General features: G+C 41.5%; 1 protein-coding gene across 2 annotated transcripts in view; it reads left to right on the top strand.

Moving 5' to 3' along the window:
* Window positions 1-255: 255 nt before the first annotated feature.
* Window positions 256-24,339, top strand: part of BRWD3 (bromodomain and WD repeat domain containing 3) — a 90,423-nt gene continuing 66,339 nt past the window's right edge. For both annotated transcript variants that reach the window (XM_045030120.1, XM_045030119.1), the window contains exons 1-7: window positions 256-462; window positions 545-603; window positions 743-772; window positions 1,102-1,161; window positions 9,025-9,175; window positions 12,461-12,559; window positions 24,143-24,303. In XM_045030120.1, coding sequence (XP_044886055.1) covers window positions 426-462; window positions 545-603; window positions 743-772; window positions 1,102-1,161; window positions 9,025-9,175; window positions 12,461-12,559; window positions 24,143-24,303 — 597 coding nt within the window. In that variant the 5' untranslated portion in view covers window positions 256-425. The remainder of the gene's footprint in view (window positions 463-544; window positions 604-742; window positions 773-1,101; window positions 1,162-9,024; window positions 9,176-12,460; window positions 12,560-24,142; window positions 24,304-24,339) is intronic.

Genomic DNA, 24,339 nt, shown 5'->3' with positions numbered 1-24,339 from the left:
GGGCCTCAGCATCGCTCGCTCCCCCCCCCGGGGGGGAGGGACCAGGTCACAGCGCGCAGGACGCAGACCCGGAAGCCGCACAGGGCCGCAGCATCACCGAGTTTCCGGAATACTCGTACCAGAGCGTCGTGCCGCTGTCCCAGCACGTCCCCCGAGTCCGTCCGTCCTTCCTTCCGCTTGGACGTTTACCTGCCTGGGCGGCTGCCCCCTAGCGGCGGGCGGCAGCGCTACACCCTGCTCGGCCGCTGCCTCGGGCCGGGATATCTATGGGGCGAAACGAGATGCAATGAACCCGAGAGCGAGCGAGACAGCGACGAGCGCGGCGGACACGCACCGGAGCTGCTCCATGGGGGATCGGCCGCAGTAGGAGCGGCTGCCCCCGGGTACGATCCGCCCCTGTCCCCCCCTCGGGCCTCTGGAGGAGGATGGCGACAGCGGCCGCCCCGACCCAGCTGGAAGCCGGTGGGTATCGCTGGCGGGGGGCGGCGGGCGGCGCTCCCTGACGGGTGTCCCCCTTGTAACCGCGTCCCCTTCTTCTCCGCAGAGCTCTACTACCTGATCGCCCGGTTCCTGCAGTCCGGACCCTGCAGGAAATCCGCCCAGGTGAGCGGCCAGCGCGGGGCTCCGGCCGGCCCGGCCCCGCCGCCGGGGCCAGCGGGGGGACGGGCTTGGGCGGATGGGGCGGCGGAGCCGCCGCTCGCTGGCTGGGTGCCGGACTCACGTCCTTTGTGTCTCTCCCCAGGTGCTGGTGGAGGAGCTGGAGGCGCACCAGGTAGGGGCTACGGGCTGGGGCGGGCGGGCAGGTGAGAGTCGCCCGGCTCCGCAGCGGGCCCCCCTGCGGCTCCTGGGGACCCTTCGGGCGGCAGCGGGGAGGGGTCGGGGGGTGCCCTGCGGCGGGCGCCTCTCCAGGTGCTACCCGCGCGGGGGTGGGCAGGGCCTAGGAGCGGGGTAAGGATCAGCCCCCTCCCGGCCCCCGCGCGCCCCTCGCCTGGGGCCGGGCCGTGGAGCAGCCGGGGCGCGGGGCAGGGCTGGCTGGGAAGGGGGCCGGGGGAGGTGCGGGAGAGGCCGTGCCTGCGCTGACTGCCCCGTCCCCTGCCGCAGCTGATCCCCCGCCGCCTGGACTGGCAGGGCAAGGAGCACCGGAGGAGCTTCGAGGATCTGGTGAGTGAAGTTTCGCTCCAACTTCCCCGTAAGTTCCCCCGCCCGGCTGCCGCTCCCCACCGTGGGGTGAGCGCTGAGCCCAGGGGTGGGGCGGGGGGCGGCCGCCTCGCCGGTCACTGGGGGGCCGGGGGGGGAGTTACTGCCCCCGGCGCGTGTGTGCGGGAGGCTGCGAGCGAGGTGCTTGTTGTGGAGGGTTATCTGAGGGCACGAGAAAGAACTGGGGGGGAGCCTGGCGAATGGCACAACGCTTAACAAGCTGTAGTTCCGTGTTTGGGAATGGAAGCTGCCTTCTGATTGGCTGAAGCTCCAAAATACGGGAACTGAGGACAGGGCCAGTGTTTCTGCGTGGGGGAGCGCGGAGGACACCATGGCCCTGGCACAGTGCGGGGCTGCGGGCAGCCGGGGGACAGCTGGAGCCCAAGGGTCACTTACTGCGGCTGAGTAATAACCCTGTGAGCTGTGGGCCCCTCCTCATCTATGATGACAATACCAGCCACACTTCTTTGGCCTTCTAGGATTTCAAAGCACTAACACACTGTCACCTTTAAATGGGGTCTAAATAAACCTTTTGGGAAACCTACCAGCTACAGTGATATTTCCACTTTAAAAAAAATTCAATGTAAATAGTTTTTTTCCCTCCATTTAAAAACAAGTAAACATTCCCCTGCAGTGCTGGAAACCCAGCCATCACAGGCAACACTAAGAACTTGAATGTGAAACCATCAATCAACAAATGACACTCTGCATTGGTTGCTCTTGTTCCAGATGAGAGGAAATGCCAAATGTAAACAAAATATTGTAACAAGAAAATAGATTATTAGAACTGAAAGAACTTCCCTGAAATCCAGTGTTACTGGTAAGGCAAAGAGAGTTTACAACATAAGATACTGCAATAGCTTTTTAACATCCTCAGATTGTTCCCTGTGAAGTAAGACACAAGCACCCACAGTTTGCAAGAGGGGAACTGAAAGGCAGGTTGATTGTTTAAGTGACACACAGGAAGTCACTGGACAGAGACAGTATTATGATTCAAGGGTTCCTGGCCTATGTTCAATCCATCACACCACACTGATGTAATTGACTGCCTTATTTAAACAATAAATCCTGCACAAGGTCACTTAAATGTTTCAGGAATATGTAGTAAAAATATGAAATGTTTCATATTATAGTTAGCAAGTCCAGAGATTCCATGTGCAGAGACACAAGGCAGTCAGAGAGAGTGACTCGTTTCTAGAGAAGTTGGCTCCCCTCTGCAGTAAAGCTACATATGGCCTTTAGGCCCCTGGAGGCTCTGTGGGCCTGATCTTCAGAGGGGGTGGCACCTGAAGCCCCTGTTGACTGCAGATGAAGTACTTGGGCTTTAGGCCCCTGGAGACACTCGAAGTCTAATTTTCAGAGGTCGCGGGCATCTGCAATTCCTGCTGACAGTATATGAAGTTGTGGTGGTTCTGTATGGAAGCAGCAAAGACTGGAAGAAATGAGTTGGTTTTCATTGTCTTTGGAGGGTACATATCCTCCCTCTCCCAGCCCCGCGCTTTTAAAGTTACCAGGAGTTACATACAATAAAGCTTGGCATCAATATAGGACTTTACAGTTCAGAATGACATTAAATCATTTGTATTAATTTTCACAACACCCATATTTTGCACGCATATGATCTTGACTTGCCCTGCCTGTCTGTCAGAAACTGAAGCACCTGTTTCCCTCTCCACCCCACAAATTATAATGATTGTGTGGAAGGGTGACATGGTATTACTCAAACTTTACTACATTGTTATTGACTGAATAATAAGTTTTTCATGTGACAGTGTCTCCTGGAATAGTAACTTTGAAGTTAAACTTAAAAATGGGAAGTCCCCCTTACAGAGGGGACTTGCGGTATCCATACCTTGTGGTTTTTCTTTTCCCTAAGCTATGGAGAGTTGAAGGAGAATATCATGCTCCATCTAACCTCTGTCATATGGTAGTCCGGCCTGATATTTAAACTGAAAGAAAGGGAAGGGAGTAAGTACTGTGGTGAATAAAACTTCAGTGTAATATTTTTTTTCTAGGGAACCAAATATCTAGCTGCTAGGTTATTTCATGTTTGCTCTGCGATTATATCTGTGACCTGAAATGAACTCTAACAGTAGGGGAGACTGAATCTGATTTCAGGCATATATGGCATTTGCTTCAACAGTAATATTAATCTTTGCATTTTTGTTCTTTATATTATTAAATCCATCCACACTTTCTGGAGCACATTGGGGCACCTCTGGATTACCTTGTTTGTTCATCTAATGGCATTTTTTGAGGCCACATAAAATTCTTTAAAACTTTAACCTTGTACCAGTAAAACGAAGACAATAAAAGTCAGGTGGGGAAAAAAAGCTGAGAAAAAACAAGGTTTTGGAATTGTTTGCAAGTGGTTGTGATTTCTATATTTTAATAGATAATTAAAAGGTTTTGCTTTCTGACTTTAAAACAGGCAGGAAATTTCCCTCATTTGCATTTGTGTTAATATTACGTAACTAGTTAAGGTGGGTTACAGTAGAGTAAAGGAGTATAAATTAAATATTGAGTGTTTGTAGCTCTCTGTTATGGCTGCCTTCATGTTGTTCATTTTCTTTCCGGCTAGCCTTTTCTATCAGTTCCCAGAATAAAGCTTTATCTCACCTGAGGATGTTGGAGGAGTGGCTTTTCTCCAGCCATCATTATTCAGGGTTTGATATACTTGATGTCTGGATTCTTGAATGTACGTGACTATGTATATTTGGACTACTTGTCTGGCCTCAAGTGTTATGGGGGGAGTCAGACATTTGAAGGTTATGTGCAGAACAGTGCCACCATCATGAGGTGCCCAGGTCACAGTGAAATTCATTGTAATAGTCTTTCTTGGAAATGTAACTGGGGATCTTGGCGATGCAGTTACCACTCATAGACTTTAAGGTCAGAAGGGACCATTATGATCATCTAGTCTGACCTCCTGCGCAATGCAGGCCACAGAATCTCACCCATCCACTTCAATACCAAACCTCTAACCTATGTCTGAGTTATTGAAGTCCTCAAATGTGGTTTGAAGACCTCAAGCTGCAGAGAATCCTCCAGCAAGTGACCCCTGCCCCATGCTGCAGAGGAAGGCGAAAAACCTCCAAGGCCTCTGCCAATCTGCCCTGGAGGAAAATTCCTTCCTGATCCCAAATATGGCGATCAGTTAAACCCTGAGCATGTGGGCAGTCCTGTGCTCAGAACATCAGCTCCCACTGCTGCTCCCTCAGGGATAAAGACTGTTTATTACTCCTTACCGATCACTTACACACTGAGTTACAAACCTGTCTTTAAGAGGTTGCAGCATCACTGCTCCTTCATGCTGATGCCAATATTGACAATATAGAGAAGGCAGATAGGTGAATTGCAAAGGAAGAACTTTTGCTTGCTCCTATAGTGTATAAACAGAGGCCTCTTTTATTTTTTCTTTATTTTTTTCCCATCTTTTCCAAATCTTAAAAAAAAATGACTATCAAGTCTTGATTTCCCTGTTCTTGCTGCAGAATTTGAATAGAGAATGGGTTGTTTTACATCTTTTACAAAAGAAACTTTTCTCCTAAATGATATTCAGGAGCTTGAATTCAACAGGTTTTAACAAACTCAGTGTTTTATACAGTCTGACTAAATATTTGGCTTTTGGGACATGACCAGGGATATATCTTAAAAACCTGCTTTGTAGACTTTTTCTCTGTTTATAATTTTGTTTTTAAAGGTATTCATAAGCAATTTTTAAAAGTACATTTTTAAAAACAGGGTTTTCTTTGTTAAATTTTAGAAAAAAAAAGTTGTCCTCTGATTCTGTATAATTAACAATAAGAATATAATTAACAGGGATAAGAGAACTCTGGTTAATTCTTGCTTCCAATCTGCTCAAACTTCTGTGTTCTATCCAAAATCTTCTGAACTTCTGTGAAGCTTTCTCTGTATTTCTATTCTGTTTGGACCTGGTCTTGTACTTAAATGTCAGATAATATGGGACATAAGAAGTAATTTAAAATGTGCTTAAGGGCAAGCAAGAATTTTAAACATACTTGCTGAACAAAAAACTGTAGAGATTTCTGGCCAAGTGTGTATGTGTATTACTCTTTGTTGAAAAGATGGGGGCGGAGGAAACAACAATTTTGGGCACTTTTACACAAGTGCTGTGACTAATGCTGTGCATCTGCTTGCATATGCGACATGAGCAACTAAGTGAACTCTAGCAGGGATAGTCAATAGGCAGACTGTGGGCCAAATCTGGACCACTAGACGCTTTTGAACAGACCCCGAAATCTTTTTATTTACTTATAATTAGTGTTGTGGGGTTTTTTTCTTTCCTCTGGAGTGTGGACCTTGACTATACCTTGATCAAGAAATTTGGACCTTAACAAAAAATAATTCACTACCCGACTCTAAAGGCTTGTCTTCACTAAACTTTTTTTTAACATTGAGCTATTGATAGCCAGTGAACTTTTGAGCTACCTCTGCGTGTTTGTAAAGGCTAACATGGATGCTCTCCATGTGTTTGTTACAGCCTGTGTCCACACTAGCCTTCAGAAACTCTCGAAGTGCTTAGAGTTCATTGACAATCAATAATTTGAAGTTTGGATCGCGGGAGGTCTAGTGAACACACCTGCTTGGTGGTTGTGCAGGCTGGTTATCCCAGCTGGCTTGCCTCTAGCTGACTACTTTTACAGGTTTTGTTCGTTACATTTAAAATGGATTTGCTGTGTCCTGGTTTCTGATGTGCTGTCTTATTTGATTAGAGGTCTGTCTGTCTGTCTGAAGATGTGTACATGGTTTCCTGGGTTCCCTGAGACCTACTGGTTTTGGGTACTAATCCTGCAGCCTGATCTATGTAGGCATTAATTCAGTGGGACTTCATACCAATGAAAGGCTTTGCCAGTATGGATCAGATTGTGGGACTGGGTCCCAAATTCTTATCTTGTCTATCTAAGTTACTTAAAACTAGTTGTGAGATTGTGGGGCAGTTATTGATTGACATTGTCAATGCCAATTCTAGCAAGGGAGAAGGTATTGGAAATCCTTGTGCATAAGTCAGTTTGCCTCATCTCAAAAAGCCAACATTGCTTGATAATAGGGTGCTTGTAACCCATTCTGAAACCTTTTATTTTTAGAGAAGGTAGTTGAGTGGATGATGGCTTTACAGCCACAGGTGCATTTGAACACCAGTGACATCTTGGGTGAGTTCCAGATTCTGAACTTCCTTTTGAGTTGAAACTCCACTCATCAGGGTCTTGAGTAACTTCCTGCTTACCTTATATAATGGTCAGTTATCTCTTTGGGTCCTTCTGGACTTTGGTTGTTTTTTGATACGGTTGACCATTGGCTGTTGCTTTGGCAGCTGAGGGAAACTGGGTTTGGGTGAAAGTCATATCTAGAGCAGAGGAGAGAAATCGATCGTTGATGATAACTGTCCATCTACAAGGAATTTGGTATGCAGGGTGTCTCAAGATGCTATGCTATCTCCTGTATTAAATACATATGAAACTGGTGAGATCACTTCAAAGAAGAAAGTGGGGTCCGATCAATATGCTAATGAGATGCAAGTTATTAGTTCCTGCACCACAACTCCCCAAAGTCAGTCTCTAATATGAATGAGTTTGCCAAATGAATATGTTGGCGTTATCTACTCTCCATCTCTGGGAAGAAAGAAGTCTTGCTTGTGGATAAAAGCTGTCATGAAGACTCATTTTCTTTGTTTCCCATTTAGTGAGGGGCCTCTTGTACAGACAATGAGCAATGTTAAGAATTTAGTCACTTTTGACTTAATTGTATTATGATTACCCTTAACAGAACAATATACTCTTGTGATTGTGAGGCTTGATAGTTGAAGCTCCCTTCTAGCACTGGTTCCAGCTGCTCTTCTTCATTGCTGACGGCAACTTGTTTGCTCCCTAGTTTGGGCAATCATGGTCATATTACATTCACACAGTGTTCTTTATGTTGGCTGCTTATGAAGTGACAGATTCACTTTAATCAGTTCTGTTTGCTCTTTAAATCCTTAAGTGTATTGGGTGTGGCTCTTCCATGAGCCTTATCTTGCTATTAAATCCAGAATCTTTGGGAGAGCTCAGCATTACTGGAATTATTGTTGGTTTCTCCGAGTGCTACTTTTCCTTTTGAGAAGCAATGGTTGCTCAGGTGGCACTGAAGGGCCTGATTTTCTGATTCCTCTCATAGTTGAATCAGAAGCATTTTATTTGCTTTTAATCAAGTATTACGTTGTATTTGTCATTAGAAAATCCTCCTTTTTCATTGGCCTATTGATGACACTTGTGGAAGTGTATTGTAGAGGATGTGGCTCATCGTGTTGTGCCAGGATAATACCACTGCTATTGACCATTTGGAATCCTAATGTCGTAATAATCCACCTGACAAACTACCCAGGTTGGAATGTGAGTGCTCTGTGTGCGTATATCGCTTCTTTGCAATGGATGCAGTGCCAGAACTTCTGGCCCTACTTTAGTAATAAGTAGTTAGGTCTGCTGTTTGGTGAAATTAAAAGACAGATTACAATATAGCAGGACAAGGTGAGTGAGATAATAATTCTTATTGACTTGACTTCTTTTGGTGTGAGAGACAAACTTTCGAGGTTACACAGAGCTCTTCTTCCATATACTCATTTTAGCTAATGGAATTTTTTTTCATCACATCAGAGCATGTGGGATATAACCTATAAATGCTTACAGTGTTAAAGTAGTACTGTTGGTCCCAGGGTGTTAGTGAGATGAGGTGGGTGAAGTGATATCTTTTATTAGACCGACTTCTGTTGGTGAAAGAGATCTTCTTCAGGCCTGGGAAAGGTACCCAGAGTGTAAAATAGCTATTAGTGATACAGGCTATTTTCTAGTTTTCAAATCTGCAGTAAGTAATTATGAATGTTCCCTTGATTGACCATAAAAAGGAGGTGGAAGCAACTGTGTGTTCTATGTTGGAAGAACAATTTAAACTGAAAATCTTAACACTGAATTTTAAATGAAATTTATTAGAAATTGGCTTAGGAAATTTCAGATGGCCAGAGCTACTTGCTTGCTATTCATACTGGCTAATGAAGAAGTGATTTGCTTGTTTTTGTATTGGGAAATAGGCTCTTTATCTAGGAAAGGGCAATACTGAAGAAGAATGCAGACCATTTTCTTATGATGGGAGACCTGAATCTTACACCCCATGGGTATGGAGTAAGCTCAGTTAATGTCAGGTCTTAATGGAACCCATTCACAACAGCTAAAAACTGAGCAGACAGACCTTGTGGCTATTGTAATGTTTTCAGGTTTTTCCCCACCCCCTGTTGTTTAGGTTTTAAATGGAACATGTTTGTAACAACAGTATGGGGTTAAAATGTGCGGCAAGTGAGGAAGGCCATAGTTGCTTAGCTGAGTAGTAGATACTTTATGTAAAAAGAATAAACTGGTGAGGTGAAATAGAAAATGATTCCCCAAACTGCCCTCTGCTTACTCAAAGTACTCCATTGAAAACACTGAGGTTTGGGGGATTCATGTTTCTTCCTCTCTGGCTTTCAGAATTTAAAGTCATTATGTTATACTTGAAACTATAATATAAGCTATTGAGTTGGCTGTTGGCACGACCTTACTGGTCAATTTTTTTAGTGTCCAAGGTATTTACAGGATTCTCTTAGACATACTGGGAATAATTCATGTTGAGTTTTAAAAAAATTGTTCTTGCTTGTCTGTGTACTTAGATATTTAAATATGAACTGAACAAATAAAATGTTAAATGAAAAAAGCTCAGATGAAGAGGAAAGAAATATTTTTTCTACCCCTACTTCCAACTTAAGGAAAAATAAAAATGGTGTGTGGTGTTTCATGTGTTTAGGTGGCAGCCAATACACACATCCCTCCAGACTATCTTCTGAAAATCTGTGAGAGAATTGGACCCCTCTTAGACAAAGAGATCCCACAGAGTGTTCTTGGAGTGCAGACTTTACTAGGTGTAGGACGGCAATCTTTGCTAAGGGCAGCAAAAGGTAAGATTTAAAGTCCACATAATCGCAACTAATTTAAACAGTTAAGAATGATTAATATTTAATGCAAAATATCTTTTAAGTTTGGTGTCTGGGGAGTTTGCATACTTGTGTGAGCACTCCTCATGCTACTTTCCATGGACAGTTTCTATGTTCTAGTTACAGAATTGCTAAAACACAACCACTAGGAGAAAGTTTGGCCTTCTCTAAGGCCAGGATTATGCTAGAAAAGGTTTGCTGGTACAGTATAGCCATAATGGCAAACCCTCCAAGTGTAGATGCAGTTTATACTGGCAAAAAAGTGCATTCACTGATGAGGCTTATGTTGGTTCTAGAAGCAAAATATGCTATACTGGCAAAAGCCTTTTTATACCAATATAGAATATCAGGGTTGGAAGGGACCTCAGGAGGTCATTTAGTCCAACCCCCTGCTCAAAGCAGGACCAATCCCCAGACAGATTTTTTCCCCCAAATATCTCTCTCAAGGATTGAGCTCACAACCCTGGGTTTAGCAGGCCACTGCTCAAACCACTGAGCTATCCCTTCCCCAAGGAGGTCTGATAATACAATGTTGCAAAAAACCCATTGCCCCTAAACAGCACCAGCAAAAGGCGCACTGACCTGAGGCTATGTCTACAGTAGCACTTTTGTTGGTCAGGGGTGTGGAAAAAAACCACCCTCCCGACTGACATAAGTTTCACCAACAAAAGCGCCAGTGTAGACAGCACTATGTTGGCAGCTTATATAGGAGATCTTATAGGAGTGCAGCTGCAGCAGAACATCTGTGCCACTGTAAGGTCTGTAGTGTAGAAATAGCCTAAAGTTGGTTGGAGGTGTAGAAGAGGGATATGTGCAATATCCAAACTGAACATAGGGGCCATTGTTTTGCTTGTAAGCCATCAGCTATTGTCATCCTGAAGAATGGGAGTCTTGAGATGTTTCCAGCAATTTGTTAATTATATCCCAGACTTTAATATGTCATGAAAAAATCCAAACCATAAACTCAGCATCCAAACCCCACCATATACTGGTAAATTTAAGGTGCTATAGTTCAACATACAATAACCTATGAGATAGAGCTTTCTTTGGGAGAGGATACACATTGCCACTCATCACTATGCAGGTCATCCGAAGCAAGTGTCCATAAAACCTTTATACCATACCAGCTTTTATTCTGTCTATGGTATGTGTACAGAAAATTATTTTAGAAATATTCAGTTATTTTAAAATATGTTGCTGAAACAGTGTTTAGTATCCCTGTTCCTGTAAAACTAGGTACTTAGTTTTGAATGTACATTACTAGATACATTACTTTGAATGTAACTGTGTAACACTTAGAAGGAGAAGAAATGAAGACAGCTGTAAAAATAACATGTAATACCTTTTTTATATCTAAAAATGTCATAAATCTTGAAGAGCTGTATCTGGTCCTTTCATGGCTACAAGTGAGTGCTGGGTCCCACTGGGAAGCTGGGAGTCTCCTCTTTCATTTGGATGTTGTCCCTGAAGGTAGCCCTGCTAAACCATGGGATATCACTTTAAAATTGTGCCATTTTTAGGTACAGAAAAGCTGCTGCAAGCCCAGGGCTTAATCTTGCCTGACGTGGGCCCTTGGCAGGTGTAATGTGATGGAGAAATTCCATACTTGTAGGGAGAAGAATGATAAAACAAACAAAAAAAACAATGGCTGGTTGCCAACCCCTATTCCAGTTTCAATGTTAGAATAAATCCCAGGGCAGATGCTTACTGGGCAGAGCTCAGATGAGTCAGTCAGAGATATAGGATAACTTGAAGAGCAATGTGATGAATTACAGGGAGATTTCTTCATGTATTTGACTTTCTGTATAGAGAAAATATATTGGCCTTGAGCCACTTGGTGGGTAAACAATATCTTTGTTCTAAGAAATAGTTGTTCTTTCCAGATGGCAGTTTTATGGATCTTTTAAAGTTGCACTTGAGTAGTCTAAATCAGTGCTTCTCAAAGCCAGTCCGCCGCTTGTTCGGGGAAAGCCCCTGGCGGTCCGGGCCAGTTTGTTTACCTGCCATGTCTGCAGGTTCAGCCATGGTTCACTGCTCCAGGCCAATGGGGGCTGCAGGAAGTGGCGCGGGCCAAGGGATGTGCTGGGCGCCCTTCCCACAGCCCCCATTGGCCTGGAGCGGCGAACCACGGCCCATGGGAGACGCGATCGGCCGGACCTGGGAACGCGGCAGGTAAACAAATCAGCCCGGTCTGCCAGGGGCTTTCCCTGAACAAGCGGCGGACCAGCTTTGAGAAGTACTGGTCTAGATAGTGACAGAAAATAGAGAGCTCACACATTTGTTCTAGAAAGCTTAAGTTGCACTTCTATATATAATTATTACAACAAGAGAAAGCTGAGAATGAGAGATTTGGGTTGTTATATATTCCATCAGGGTTCTGCCTGGGTTTGGACACTCCGTGTTCATGGATTCAATGGTGATGCATGAGTCCATCCGTCAGTGGCATTAGCCTTCTGCTCCACAGACCTTCCTCCTCATAGAAGATCATTTCTCTCCTTCCAGATGGCCACTAATGGAAAATGCCCAGCTGTGATTTCCGAGGCACTTTGTTGAGCAGGCTCAGAAAATGCACTATTGTTTCCATTAGAGGGAAGGCTGTCTGAGGCCAACTGGCAGCAAAGTAGCTGGAGAACCTTAAAAGAAAATGGCCTTAATTCTAAAAACAATGTTTTAAAAGAGAGAGAATGTGGAAAGCACATTACCACCAATTAAAGGAAACCAGATTTATTAAAACAAAAATCTTACTCACTCCCATCCCAAGTATAAAGTATGTGTGTACTGTCTCCCAGATGTATAATACACTGGGACTGTCTTAATGCAAATTAAGATGAAAAGTTGGGAGTGTTACTTTTTAGTGTTCCTTCCTGTGAAGTTTATTAAATGCTGTTAAACTGTTAATTACATGTAAAACTCTTATTCTCACAGTTTTTTGCCCCATCAGATTTAGACTTTCTAAACCTGAGAAGCCAAGTAAATAAAGAGAGAATTTGAAAATGTTTCTAAGACTTTATCACACAGTAAATACAAATCAGAGTTTCATCATCATTAGTTTGTCTGAAACCTGACTCTTTAAAATGATTTAGCTGCATTTTATGAAAACTCTGATTCTCTGTAGCCAGGACATACTTGAAAGTCAGGGGATGAGCTTTTGGTGTTATCAGTATTCGGACAAATAGGTCAGTTGGATGCAGAACCCACCTCTGCAGCTTTTATTTTTTTTTGATCAATTGTTAAATTTCATTGATCTAGACTGCAGGCATACGCTATGGAAGGGATCTGCATTTGCAGCTCTTCACAGAGGCCGACCTCCCGAACTACCTGTAAATTATGGGAAGCCACCAAATGTGGGTAAGTAATATCCCATTAAAATATAAAGTGTTTTGGATTTTATTTGTATCTTTATTAGCTTTTTCAATTGAAACTTTTGTTATTAATCCAGGTGCTACTTTAGGTTTTCATTTACATTTTTTGATGAGTTTCAAGACGAACTCATCCCAAAAGCTTTTAATTTATTCTACAAGTGTTTTGCTTCTTCCATGAGTCTTTCATATGCTCTTGCTTTCTCATTTTTAAATCTGTGTGTGCATGCGCGCATGCCTGTATATACATAAATTATATTTTGCCCCTCTGCCAAGTGGTGGTGGATGTCAGAGCCTGACTTGTTAGCATCCCTTTGGAGGAGAAATCAGTGATATGAAATCGGCATATGTTCTTGTTGGTTCAACCTATATATGACAGTCTTTTCAACAGAGTTGGTCAGAAAGAGCATCCAGGCAATTCCTTCTTCCAGGAATCTCAGCCAAAACACCAGTGCTTGGTTCTTGGGGAACACTTCTGCCTCAAGGATTGATTAGAGAGATTAAGACAGAGCGAACTGCTTGTCACAGCTCCCTCAAAAAGAAATTGAATCACAAAACTAAGAACCCAAGCATTGTGTCAGTCTGAACAGTGCACACATGTTAAGGAAAAATAACTTGTAAAACTATGTATAATAGCACCAACTGGTGATTCCCACCATAACTATAAGACATGTAGGCATTGAACTGTTTAAGCCCTTTTGTACATCGGAGTGCTTTATTAGATATACAGCTGTAGTTATATTGGTATATCTTGTGCTCCTCCCCCACCCCCTCCACCCCTGGTGAAGATGCTTTTATTCTGTACTAAAACAACAAAAGGAATGTTTATATCAAACACCTTCTCAAGTGATTTAAAATAACAAAAGGAATGCTTATACCAATACAAATCCTAATGTGGAAACTCTTATTGTGATAGAACTACATGGAGTTACATTCATGCATTAGTCTGTGCTGAAAAAACCTCTCTCCTGTAGACAAGAGCTAAAACTTAAACTATCCCTTGTTACAGCAAAGAAACCAGCTTGATAGCTTGCCGGGGGAAAAGCAGCTGCCCTCTGCGCACACCTTCTTTGTTATTTTATTATTTTATTTTTCAGATGGGCACACATGCACACTTTTGTTGTCTACTGAGGAATCTGTTTGCTGTCACCCTCACTTCTCTCAAATAGAGCAAACTGACAAATGAAACACGGAAGATTTTTCTAAGTTTCTTTAGCATCCAGTCCAATTATTGTTTTTAATTTAAAATATTAATTTTTTTTCTTTTTTGTCTCTTTCTTCCTGCTATCCCTGTCTTAGCCTTTTTGGAAATTTTCCCCTTCACCTTCTTAGTGGGTTTCTCTATCCTCTACCCAAAGCTAGGGTCCAAAGCTAGGACCCTCCCATCTGGGATTATTTTGATTTTCTTCTTCATGTTGAGGATGCTTATTTTTTGTTCCTACTGTCCCCAGTCCATTTTTTGTGTTTCTGGTCTCCGTCCCAAACTTTTTCCTCCTTTATTTCCTAAAATCAACGTTTGCTGAGAATGAAACTAACAACTTACTTAATTCAACATTGTGACTGAAACCCCGTCAGTGTCACTCTGCACAAGATGTGTGTTATATAAGTAACAGAATGACAGAATAGTAGTAATAATGAGACAAGGTGGATGAGATGATCTCTTTTATTGGACCAACTTCTGTTGGTGGGAGAGAGAGAGATGCTTTCGAGTTTACACAGAGCTCTTCTTCAAGTGTAAACTCAAAAGCATCTCTCTCTCTCCCACCAACAGAAGTTGGTCCAATAGAAGATATCACTTCACGGCCTTGTCTCTCTAATATCCTGACAAATAATATGCAACAATCTAACATTTGTAAATTTTCCTTCTGTTGGCTAATAACCAGGGGCGGCTCTAGAAATTTTGCCGGCCCAAGCAGGCTGCCTCCGGCGGCTTGCCTGCGGACGGTCCGCTGGTCCCGCAGCTTCAGCGGACCTCCCGCAGGCGTGCTGCCTCAAGCACGCGCTTGGCGTGGTGGGGCCTGGAGCCGCGGCGGCCCTGCTAATAACTCATGTGTGATCCTGATAGGTCACAAAGGGATTATGGCTGTGTATTACATGATTACTTCTCTCCATTTATTCTTTTAAACTAGCCTAGTAATGATAAAGCAACAGTTGTGTTAATGGACTGTTAATGGGTCTGACCTTAAACATACAACTCTTATTGATGGAAATAGAAGTAATACATATGTAAAGGCTTCTGGATCACAACCTTAATTAGGTGATTCAGCCAATCAAAATACAGCTGGTTTTGGATAATTTGTATTACCATTTGTTAATTATAGTTAGGATCAAAAGTTTGATCTGTTTTCTTCATGGCTGTTATGTCAAAGAGCTATATGTTACCTCTGTGACATAACAGTTGTAAAATGACTTTATGGTGGTAAAGAATAGAATAGTTTTCTGTTTTTTTGCATCCTTACTGCTTCATCTCTTGTCACTTCTGAAACCACCAAGATAAAACTGTGATGGTAGAAGCAGCTGTTATGTACATTTGAATTTATTGTATAAATATTAATATTCATGGTTACAACTTCCATATGTACGCATAACTGCTGTTAGGTGAGACAGGAAACTTAGTGTACAGGTATATGTAAAAAACACACTCCCTAAAACTTGATTATAGTTGAACTATATGGTCATTTTGGGATATGATTTCACAACAATTCCTACTCCCATTTCTGAACTGTTTCCCGAATTCTCCTCTTGTATATAATAGGTTGTCTTGGGTATGATAGGCTGTAAGATTTTTAAAGATGTCCTATTGTATGTTCATTAAGTACCAAGCAAACTTATAATGCCGTACTCGGAGCATTCATTGAGTAATCTGCCATTCTTAATATTTAAATAGTTAAAAATCTTGTTGCTTAGAAGGCAAGATAAGTGTCAGTGTTACATACTTTGTAGAATGGGTTGAATTCTGGTAAACAAGCAGGTTAATATTTAAACTAGAAATGTTAAGCTCCTGACTGCCGCTGTGACAGGTGGAGATGCTGCAGAATAAACATTCATCTTAAAATTAACAAATTCCCCTTTCCTTCCACATCCCCCTATTTTTTATTTATATATATATATGTATAAATACATTTTAGTGGGTATGCTTGAGAAGAGAGCCTTCTAAATGTGAACTCATGTATTTCGGTCTTAGACAGCTGGAAACAGCTCAAAGTGAATGGGGTACTTCACAGATCTTTTACATAATAAGTTAATTCTGAAGCCTAATGTTGCTTTAAGTGTCAAATTTCCAGTAACATAGGCACATAATTATTTTGTTTGTTTATGAAATTATTGTGGTTGTGCATACAAATGATTTACACTTGAAGATTAGATAAATAAGCAAAGGGCAGAAATAGCAGGTGTAAAAGTGTCCGATATCATTTTCCCCTCAGCGAGTAATGTTGACTTCACTAGTAACTTAACTAAGGACTTGATTATGCAAAAATTTACTAACTGATATGATGCTACTTCTATGGGAGTGCTCATGGTTATCTCCTCATCCTTAAGTTGTGTGCTGCACAGCACCTAGATCCGTTCCCTCCAGGTCAGGGGATTTGTGGGGAGTGAGGAAAGATTGGGAATGATACAGATCATTTCTTCCCCCTCCAACAAATACAAACACTCAACCTACAACTAGGAGAGCTTGGGGAGGGAATGCAGTAAGAGTACTGGTATGTAGTGCAGTTGTGTGCTCATACATAGACAGTGTGTGTTAGGAAACTCTTTGGGACAGGAGGAGGATGTGTCTGGGGAAACTACCAGCTACAGGAATCATGCTGCCAGACCCTAGATAGGGGCTTATACCACAGGGATGTGGAGTTTCCTTGCTGATTCTCTGAGACCTGTGCTGATGTCCTCTCTCCCACTAACAGAATAACTGGGATGAAATTTCCATGAGGACAACCTCATAGATATAAATGCTCTTTAGTCTGCTCCTTCAGTAGTGGGAAATTGAGGCCACCTTTGTGCCATCACAACTGGGAGGTGGAGAGGGAGTTGTGAACTTTCTAGGGCTCCTGGGGGAATTATGGTGGAGAGAGGGTTGGGAGTTCTAACAGCCCTTTCGGTGGGTGGCACAAACCTATTCCTAGGCACCTGTTACATCTTGCAGGAGGCAGGTGTCCTTTGTGCAGACATAAGGAGGCAGGCAGGCTTCCCTTCTCTGTCCCATGTTAGAACTGTTCTTAAAGTTAGTGCTGAGAGTATGGATCAGTAACTTAAGGGTGAACATTATTATGTAATCACTGTAGGTAGTACAAAAAAAATTAAACCAGAAAATTCATGGTTTAACATCAATATACAAGAAACACAATTGTGTGTATGGAAATTCATTGTTAAGATATCCAAACTACCTTAAGTCTGCCCACATAGCAGTGCTCTGAGAAAATCAGAAACTCTGAAGATTTACCTATCCATAAAAAAAGAACTTTGTCATATCAGTGACTATGAAGGCTAAAATGCTCTATTCTTACAGTAGCTGTTCCAAGTTCAGCTCCTTTTTTTGGCCATATGCAGTCCACAAAAATATTTTACAAATATTTCACTATAAAAATAATGTGCTGAAGGCAATTATTCCCCAACTCAGAGCCCAATTCCCCCATGTGTGTTGTTCCTAGTCTCTTTACTAAATCAGGCCTTCTGATTGTGCTAGCTAGCCATGCAGGTTTCATGTCTCCATATAAAACTCCATATGCCCAGATTATGAAATTATAGTGCTTACATGAAAAGAGCAAATACTAATGTGGTGACAAGGCACCACACCTAGTATTGGAGACATGTATATATGGTGCTAACATTGGCGTTAATGTTCTGTGGCTCATGTTTTCAGTTCTCCACCCATAAGGAAGGGATCTAAAGTAGTTCAAGCATTTGTACAATTGAGCAACTGTTTCTATATTTTCAGATTTTTGTGTTTCAACTGTTAACTCTCAATTTCTTGGGTGTGTATTTTTTTTAATTGCATTTTATTTAAATAACATGCTTGTTGGGAATTTTACACATAAATTACTAATATGTGTTCATGGCTTGGACTCTAGTTTAAGTATTTTTGTCTAGGAATTGGAGTAATGTAAGAATGTGTGTGTATATTGTGACAAAGTTCCTCCTCTACTCTGATGTGTCCTGTGCTTATTGGCAGATTTACTCACCTCAGTGATCTTCCCCACAGTCTGGGTCAACTCCTCCTGTGTCTGATCCGGAGTTGGGAGGTTTGGGGGGAACCCGGGCCCGCCCTCTACTCCAGGTTCCAGCCCAGGGCCCTGTGGATTGCAGCTGTCTATAGTGCCTCCTGTAACAGCTGCATGACAGCTACAACTCCCTGGGCTACTTCCCCATGGCCTCCTCCAAACACCTTCTTTATTCTCACCACAGGACCTTCCTCCTGGTGTCTGATAACGCTTGTACTCCTTAGTCCTCCAGCAGCACACCCTCTCACTCTCAGCTCCTTGTGCCTCTTGCCCCCAGCTCCTCACACGCACTTCCTCTCCTCTGGAGTGAGCTCCTTTTTAAACCCAGGTGCCTTGATTAGCCTGCCTTGATTGGCTGCAGGTGTTCTAATCAGCCTGTCTGCCTTAACTGGTTCTAGCAGGTTCCTGATTACTCTAGTGCAGCTCCTGCTCTGGTCACTTAGGGAACAGAAAACTACTCATCCAGTGACCAGTATATTTGCCCTCTACCAGACTCCTCTACCCCACTGGTCTGGGTCTGTCACAATATCTATTCATTGAGTGGGTTGAACTAGCTCTCAGGGAAAGCAGGAGATCAGCCACACCTAAAGCATGCTCCTCTAGTTTATAGGCAGATTTTTCAGATGGAAAGTTCATCCAAAGTTAATGCTGTTCCTTGATAAGGTGAGGAGGGTTAATATACCGTGTGGATCAGGGAATTCAGGTCGGCACAGCCACAGAGCTAGCTGTGCTGCTATTGGGTGGGAGAGGAGAGCTAGGACATTCAACAGATGGGTTGGCTTCCCCTTGGGATGTCCCAACATCTATGAGTTGGAATTATAAATTCTCCATGGATCTACAAGCTTCATGTACAAGGGAAGCTGCATTCTGGATTCCTTCTCTGAGAGAAGAATCCTCTCCTTCCTGAGGGGAGAATAACTCAGGTTATCTGTGGCATCAAACAATTGATATTTTTGGGAGCATGGATCTTAATGTGTAAATGAATATTATGGCTGCAAATGGCAGTAAATAACCAGATGATTTGCTGGCACCTATATGTCCAAGTGATGAATCATTTAAGCAGCTAGAAATTAAGCTCTTGCCCAAGAAGAACACTCTAAGGAAGCACTTTTTTTTTTTTAAAGGGTGAACTGGATGTGCTTGTGTTCTGTCCATCATGCCATCTGCAGTTAGAGCGAGCCCATCCTATGAGGGGGTGCTACGTGGAAATACAGTTTAAAAAGGTCCTCCAAGGATAAATAATTGTGGTCAGATAGACTATTTGGCTGCTGTTATGCCCAATGTAGCATGAAGTAAAGCAACTAGTGAAAGATGTTGCTAAAATTTCTTAGGGCTGGTATGTTGCTAATTCTCTGTGTGGGAATCCCAGTTTTAAAGCTTTAGGCATTGTGAGCACAATAACATCATTGTACTAAAGGAACCAGCCTTCAGAAAGGCTTTTTGGAGAGTGTGTGTTTGTGCATGCATGCAATTCCTTCTTGTATCTAAACTTGTTTTAATCTTCCACTGAAAGATGTGAGAGCTGGGATTATGTATTTTTTGTTTGCAATTTATCTGAAAACAGTAATTCACTGAAATATAAGAATATAGAAAACCAATTGCAGCCTAATTTGTGTGTGTGTGTGTGTTATGCATGTGTTAATGTTGGCTGCTTTTTAAAAAAATGGGAATCCAGTGTGCGAACACTTCAAATTTGCTAACGATCTTCTTTTTGCTTAATGGTACAATAATACTTGATATTTCTTTAGCACTTTCTATTCAAAGATATCCAATCACTCTACAAACATGAATATATTTAAGTTTTATAATCATCCACTTAAAGTCCGGAAGTAATAGTATCTCCATTTTACACATGGAGGAAGTGGAAGCAGGGAGAAGTTAAAGGGGCTTTCACGTGGTCAAGGTGTGAGCCAATTGCAAACCTGAGAATAAACCTAGGATTCTAAGCGGGGAGATAGATGCCAGATTGCCATTGACTTTCAGTTGGAGTTCAGCACCTCACTGCTGTTTGTGTCTTTAAAAATTTCCCTGATGTTGTATATAGCAAATGTGGAGGAGGGGAAGGGCGGGTGCTAACATTTTCAAAATAAGTCACATAGATGCTTTTAAGCTAAAATTTTCAACAAAATAAACCATGTACTACTTTGCTTAAAATAGGGTTTCTGGTGTATTTAATTTTAAGATGAATAACACAGTGAGAAAAGGGTTGTGGAATTTATAGTAGAGGGAAGATAGTGTTTTTTAGCATATTTTGACATGTATGTGAACCTTCCTGGTTCATGCTACTATTAAATCTTTTAAACATTTATGTTCCAAAAACAAAACTCTGGTGCAAAGCTGTTTGAAATTGCTAAAAGGCAAATACGTTGTTGCCTATCATATTATTTACAAAACCTAAGCACTGAAAAGCAAGGAAGGGTGGTCGAGGTTAAAGGACTACACCTTTATACTGTTATGACTGTGTGCACAATAGGGGGTTGTACTGCTTTGACTGTATAGGTTTAGAAACTGATCTAGTTAAAATAGTACAAAAACTGTGTGTAGGCAAGCCCTTCCTATGTATGTACAGAACCTAGCGCAATAGAACCTCTATGCACTACTGTAGTAATGGGGAAAAAAGATACATGAATAGTTAAGGACATAATTCTTACACTGCCTACATAATAAACACAATGTTCTCAGGTACAGTTAAATGGAAAATATCAGTTAATATTTTGGCATAGTACTAACTGTTTCCTGAAGAAAGTTGAATATGTATTTTAATAGCTAAAGTGTAAGTTGATGGACGGTAAAATTGTTACTTATATTGTGGACTTGTATTTGAAGCTGATCACTGTGTGTAATGTGCACTTATTATAGATAAATCTGAAATACAACGAATACCATTTTTCATCACTAATGTCAAAACACTACTCATTTGGAGTTGTGTCTAATATGAAATAAATATTTCTTTATACTTGAAAACAATGTTTTGGTTGTCTGGGCAGTTTCTTTATTACCTTGCTTCTATGTGCTTGGGATTTGTAAATGATGTGATAGATGTGTGTATATATATTGTTGAATGCAGTGTTTTTGTAGCTGTGTTGGTCCCAGAACGTGTAGGGAGACAAGGTGGATGAGGAATGTCTTTTATTGGACCGTCTAGTCAGTTGGCAACCTTAATTGGCTTCTGAAATAATGTCGTCCCCCCTCCTCGTTTCATAAAAATCCTTCATAATCTTTTGTGTATGTAGCTAAAGGATGATAAAATTAAAAACGAATTATAAATGAGACAAACAGTTCACCAGATTATTAAACTAAAGGAGTGAGAGGCGCTAATAGTGGCTATAGAGGAGACCTTCGTCCTTCAACGTTCAGTTGATAAGATAAGCTTAAATTAATAGGATATGTCTACGTTGCAATTAAAAACTCATGCAGGCTCATAGGGCTTATGTTAAGGGGAGGTTTCATTGCAGTGTAGACATTTTGGCTTGGGCTGGAGCTTGGGCTCTGGCAGCCTACCACCTTGCAGTGTCCTAGAGCTCGGCTCTAGCCTGCACCCGAACATCTACACTGCAATTAAACAGCCCCTTAGCATGAGCCAGCTGATACAGGCCAGCCATGGGTTTTTAATTGCATTGTAGACCATAGATTCCAAGGCTGGAAGGGACCGCTGTGATCATCTAGTCTGACTTCCTATATAATACAGGCCTTAAACTCCCCCAAAATAATTAGTAGAGCATATCTTTTAGAAAAAACATACAATCTTGATTTTAAAAATTGTCAGTGATGGCGAATTCACCTCAGCCCTTGGTAAATTTGTTCCACTGGTTAATTAAAGTCACTGTTAAAAATGTGTGTGTCTTATTTCCAATCTGATTTTTTCTAGCTTTAACTTCCAGCCATTGGATCATGTTATGCCTTTCTCTGGTAGTTTGAAAACCCATTGTCAAATATTTACTCCCCGTGTAAATACTTATAGACTATAATCAAGTCACCTCCTAAGCTCCTTGAGTCTGTCACTGTAAGGCATGTTTTCTAATCCTTTAATTATTTTCATGGCTGTTCTCTGAACTCTCTCCAGTTTATCCATATCATTCTTGAATTGTGAGTAGAACTGGACATAGTATTCTAGCAGTAGTCACACCATTACCAAATACAGAGGTAAAATAACCTCTCTACTTTTACGTGAGCTGTTGGGAGCTCTTAACAAAGCCAAAGCCATGTATGCACAACAAAACCCTATCGATGCTGTGATAACCAGACCTTTAGCTGGTGTAAGTTTGCCAATGCTGATAGAGACCAATTGAGTATCTGGTCCTGAATGTTGGTTTAAAAATATACTGAAAACAATAGCAAGTAAGCACCAAATCCAGGATTGGAACTCAGATCACTGTTTGGTTCTACAGCCAGTGCCTGTTCTATTAGGCCACAGTGCTTCCCAGCCAAGTCACTCACCCTCTTATTCCTTAGTTACCTCATCTGGAAGGGGGGGGGGCGGAAAGCCTAATAATAGTGTTTTTAATTTATTTAGCATGTTATGTAAATAGAACTTGTGGTACTCTACCAAAGTGTTATTAGTTGGTCTAAAAAAAGATTTTAAGTAATTTTGTGTGAGAGGCCCTGAGCTAGGGCAGTGGCTCCCAACCTTTCCAGACTACTGTACCCCTCTCAGGTGTCTGATTTGTCTTGCATACCTCAAGTTTCAACGTATTTAAATAACTACTTGCTCACAAAATCAGACATAAAAATACAAAAGTGTCGCTGCACACTGTTACTGAAAAATTGCTTACTTTCTCATTTTTACCATATAATTATAAAATAAATCAATTGGAATATAAATATTGTACCTACATTTCAGTGTATAGTACATGAAACAGTATAAACAAGTCATTGTCTATATGAAATTTTAGTTTGTACTGACTTTACTAATGCTTTTTATGTAGCCTGTTGTAACACTAGGCAAACTAGTTGTAAAACTAGGCAGGGGACTGGACTCGATGACCTCTCGAGGTCCCTTCCAGTCCTAGAATCTATGAATCTATGAAATATCTCTGATGAACTGGATGTATCCCCTGAAAGACCTCTGAATATCTCCAGGGGTACGTGTACCTCTGGTTGAGAACCACTGATCTAGGGGATAGGCTGTGGGGCTAATGTTTCTTAGATCAGGACTATGTTCCCAGTTGCACCACAGATTTCCCATGTCTTTTATTTTTTTTTTCCAAGTCACTTAGGGAAACTTAGCAACAGAGATTCCATCTGGAAAATGGCCCTGTACTCCTTCTCTGTAGGCTGTGGGGAATGTATGTGAAGAAGCCATTTTATTGGGTCCTAGAGGTAGCTCTTTTCACTTGTGAAAAGTAGTCCAAGCCCGTTCAGAGGGTAATCATAAGTATTCTCTATCACCATATTCTTTTATTCTCCATCATGTACTTCAATTACATCAAATCATAACTTATTTTTAAATAACGGCACCCCCTTTGCTTCTTACTACTGTTTTAATGTTTGTGTTAAAAGCGATTTATTGAATGTAGTAATTTTAAAAATTAAAAATAGGAGCATCCATTCTGCTTCAAGGTGGTAGCTTCTTAAAATGTGCAAGAGATGCATTGTAAGTGCTCCCGTTTGCACGTGTATAAAGATCACTTTTGCACTCTTTGTTGACCTTCAGGAATTTTTCTCTTATCTACAGAATGTAAGTTAAGGGTTGGGAAATTCTCCCTGTGTGTGTTGCTTTAGTGTTGTTCATTTTTATTGATGAATTACCAGTTGACTTGCCTAAAGCGTTAAACACAGATGCTTCATTTTTTACCATTGACCCTTTCTTATTCTTCTCAGAAAGCCAATGGTGTTGATACAACTGAAAATTTATCTTAAGTTCCTCCTTCCAGTTCTTCACTTTTCATTTATCTGGGTTTGATTTTGTTCATTCTTGTTTCTCTTTGATATTTCTATATGATTAAAATATCTGATTTAATTTTTGCTTAATAACACAACTAAGATGTTTCTTAGAAGGATGGTTAAATATGAGAAGCATAGAAAGGATTGTAGTTATGGTCTGTAGCTCCCCCCCCTCCCCCCCCCCCTGTGGTCTGATTAAAAAGACACTGAGTTTATTTTTATTTTTTTGCCTTAATTTTTGCCAGTGCGAGCTGCTGTTCTTATTATTTGCATTGGCATAACCCTCAGAGGCCTCAATCACGATTGGGTTTCCATAGTACTAGGTGATGTACAGATATATGTAAGAAATGGGAGAGTCAGTCTTAAAAAGCTGTGGAATCATACTTTCCTACTAAATGTGATATATTTAAATTAAAATCCAGGCCAAACAAGGTCTTAGGAGATGATTATGTTTTTTTATTTTCCCCCAGTAAATATAATTTCTGCCAAGCAATTAACTGGATATGGACGCTTCAACCATTTATTCCCATCATCCAACTATCAACATATGAAGATGCACAAGAGGATTCTGGGGCACTTATCATCAGTATATTGTGTGGCATTTGACCGCAGTGGGAGACGAATTTTCACAGTGAGTTTAAAAATTGTAATATCTTGGATCACTGAA

This window comes from Mauremys mutica, chromosome 9, assembly GCF_020497125.1.
Source record: "Mauremys mutica isolate MM-2020 ecotype Southern chromosome 9, ASM2049712v1, whole genome shotgun sequence".
NCBI lineage: Eukaryota > Metazoa > Chordata > Testudines > Geoemydidae > Mauremys > Mauremys mutica.
The sequence above is the reverse complement of the archived record's forward strand: the minus strand, read 5'-3'. Positions and strand labels throughout refer to the sequence as shown.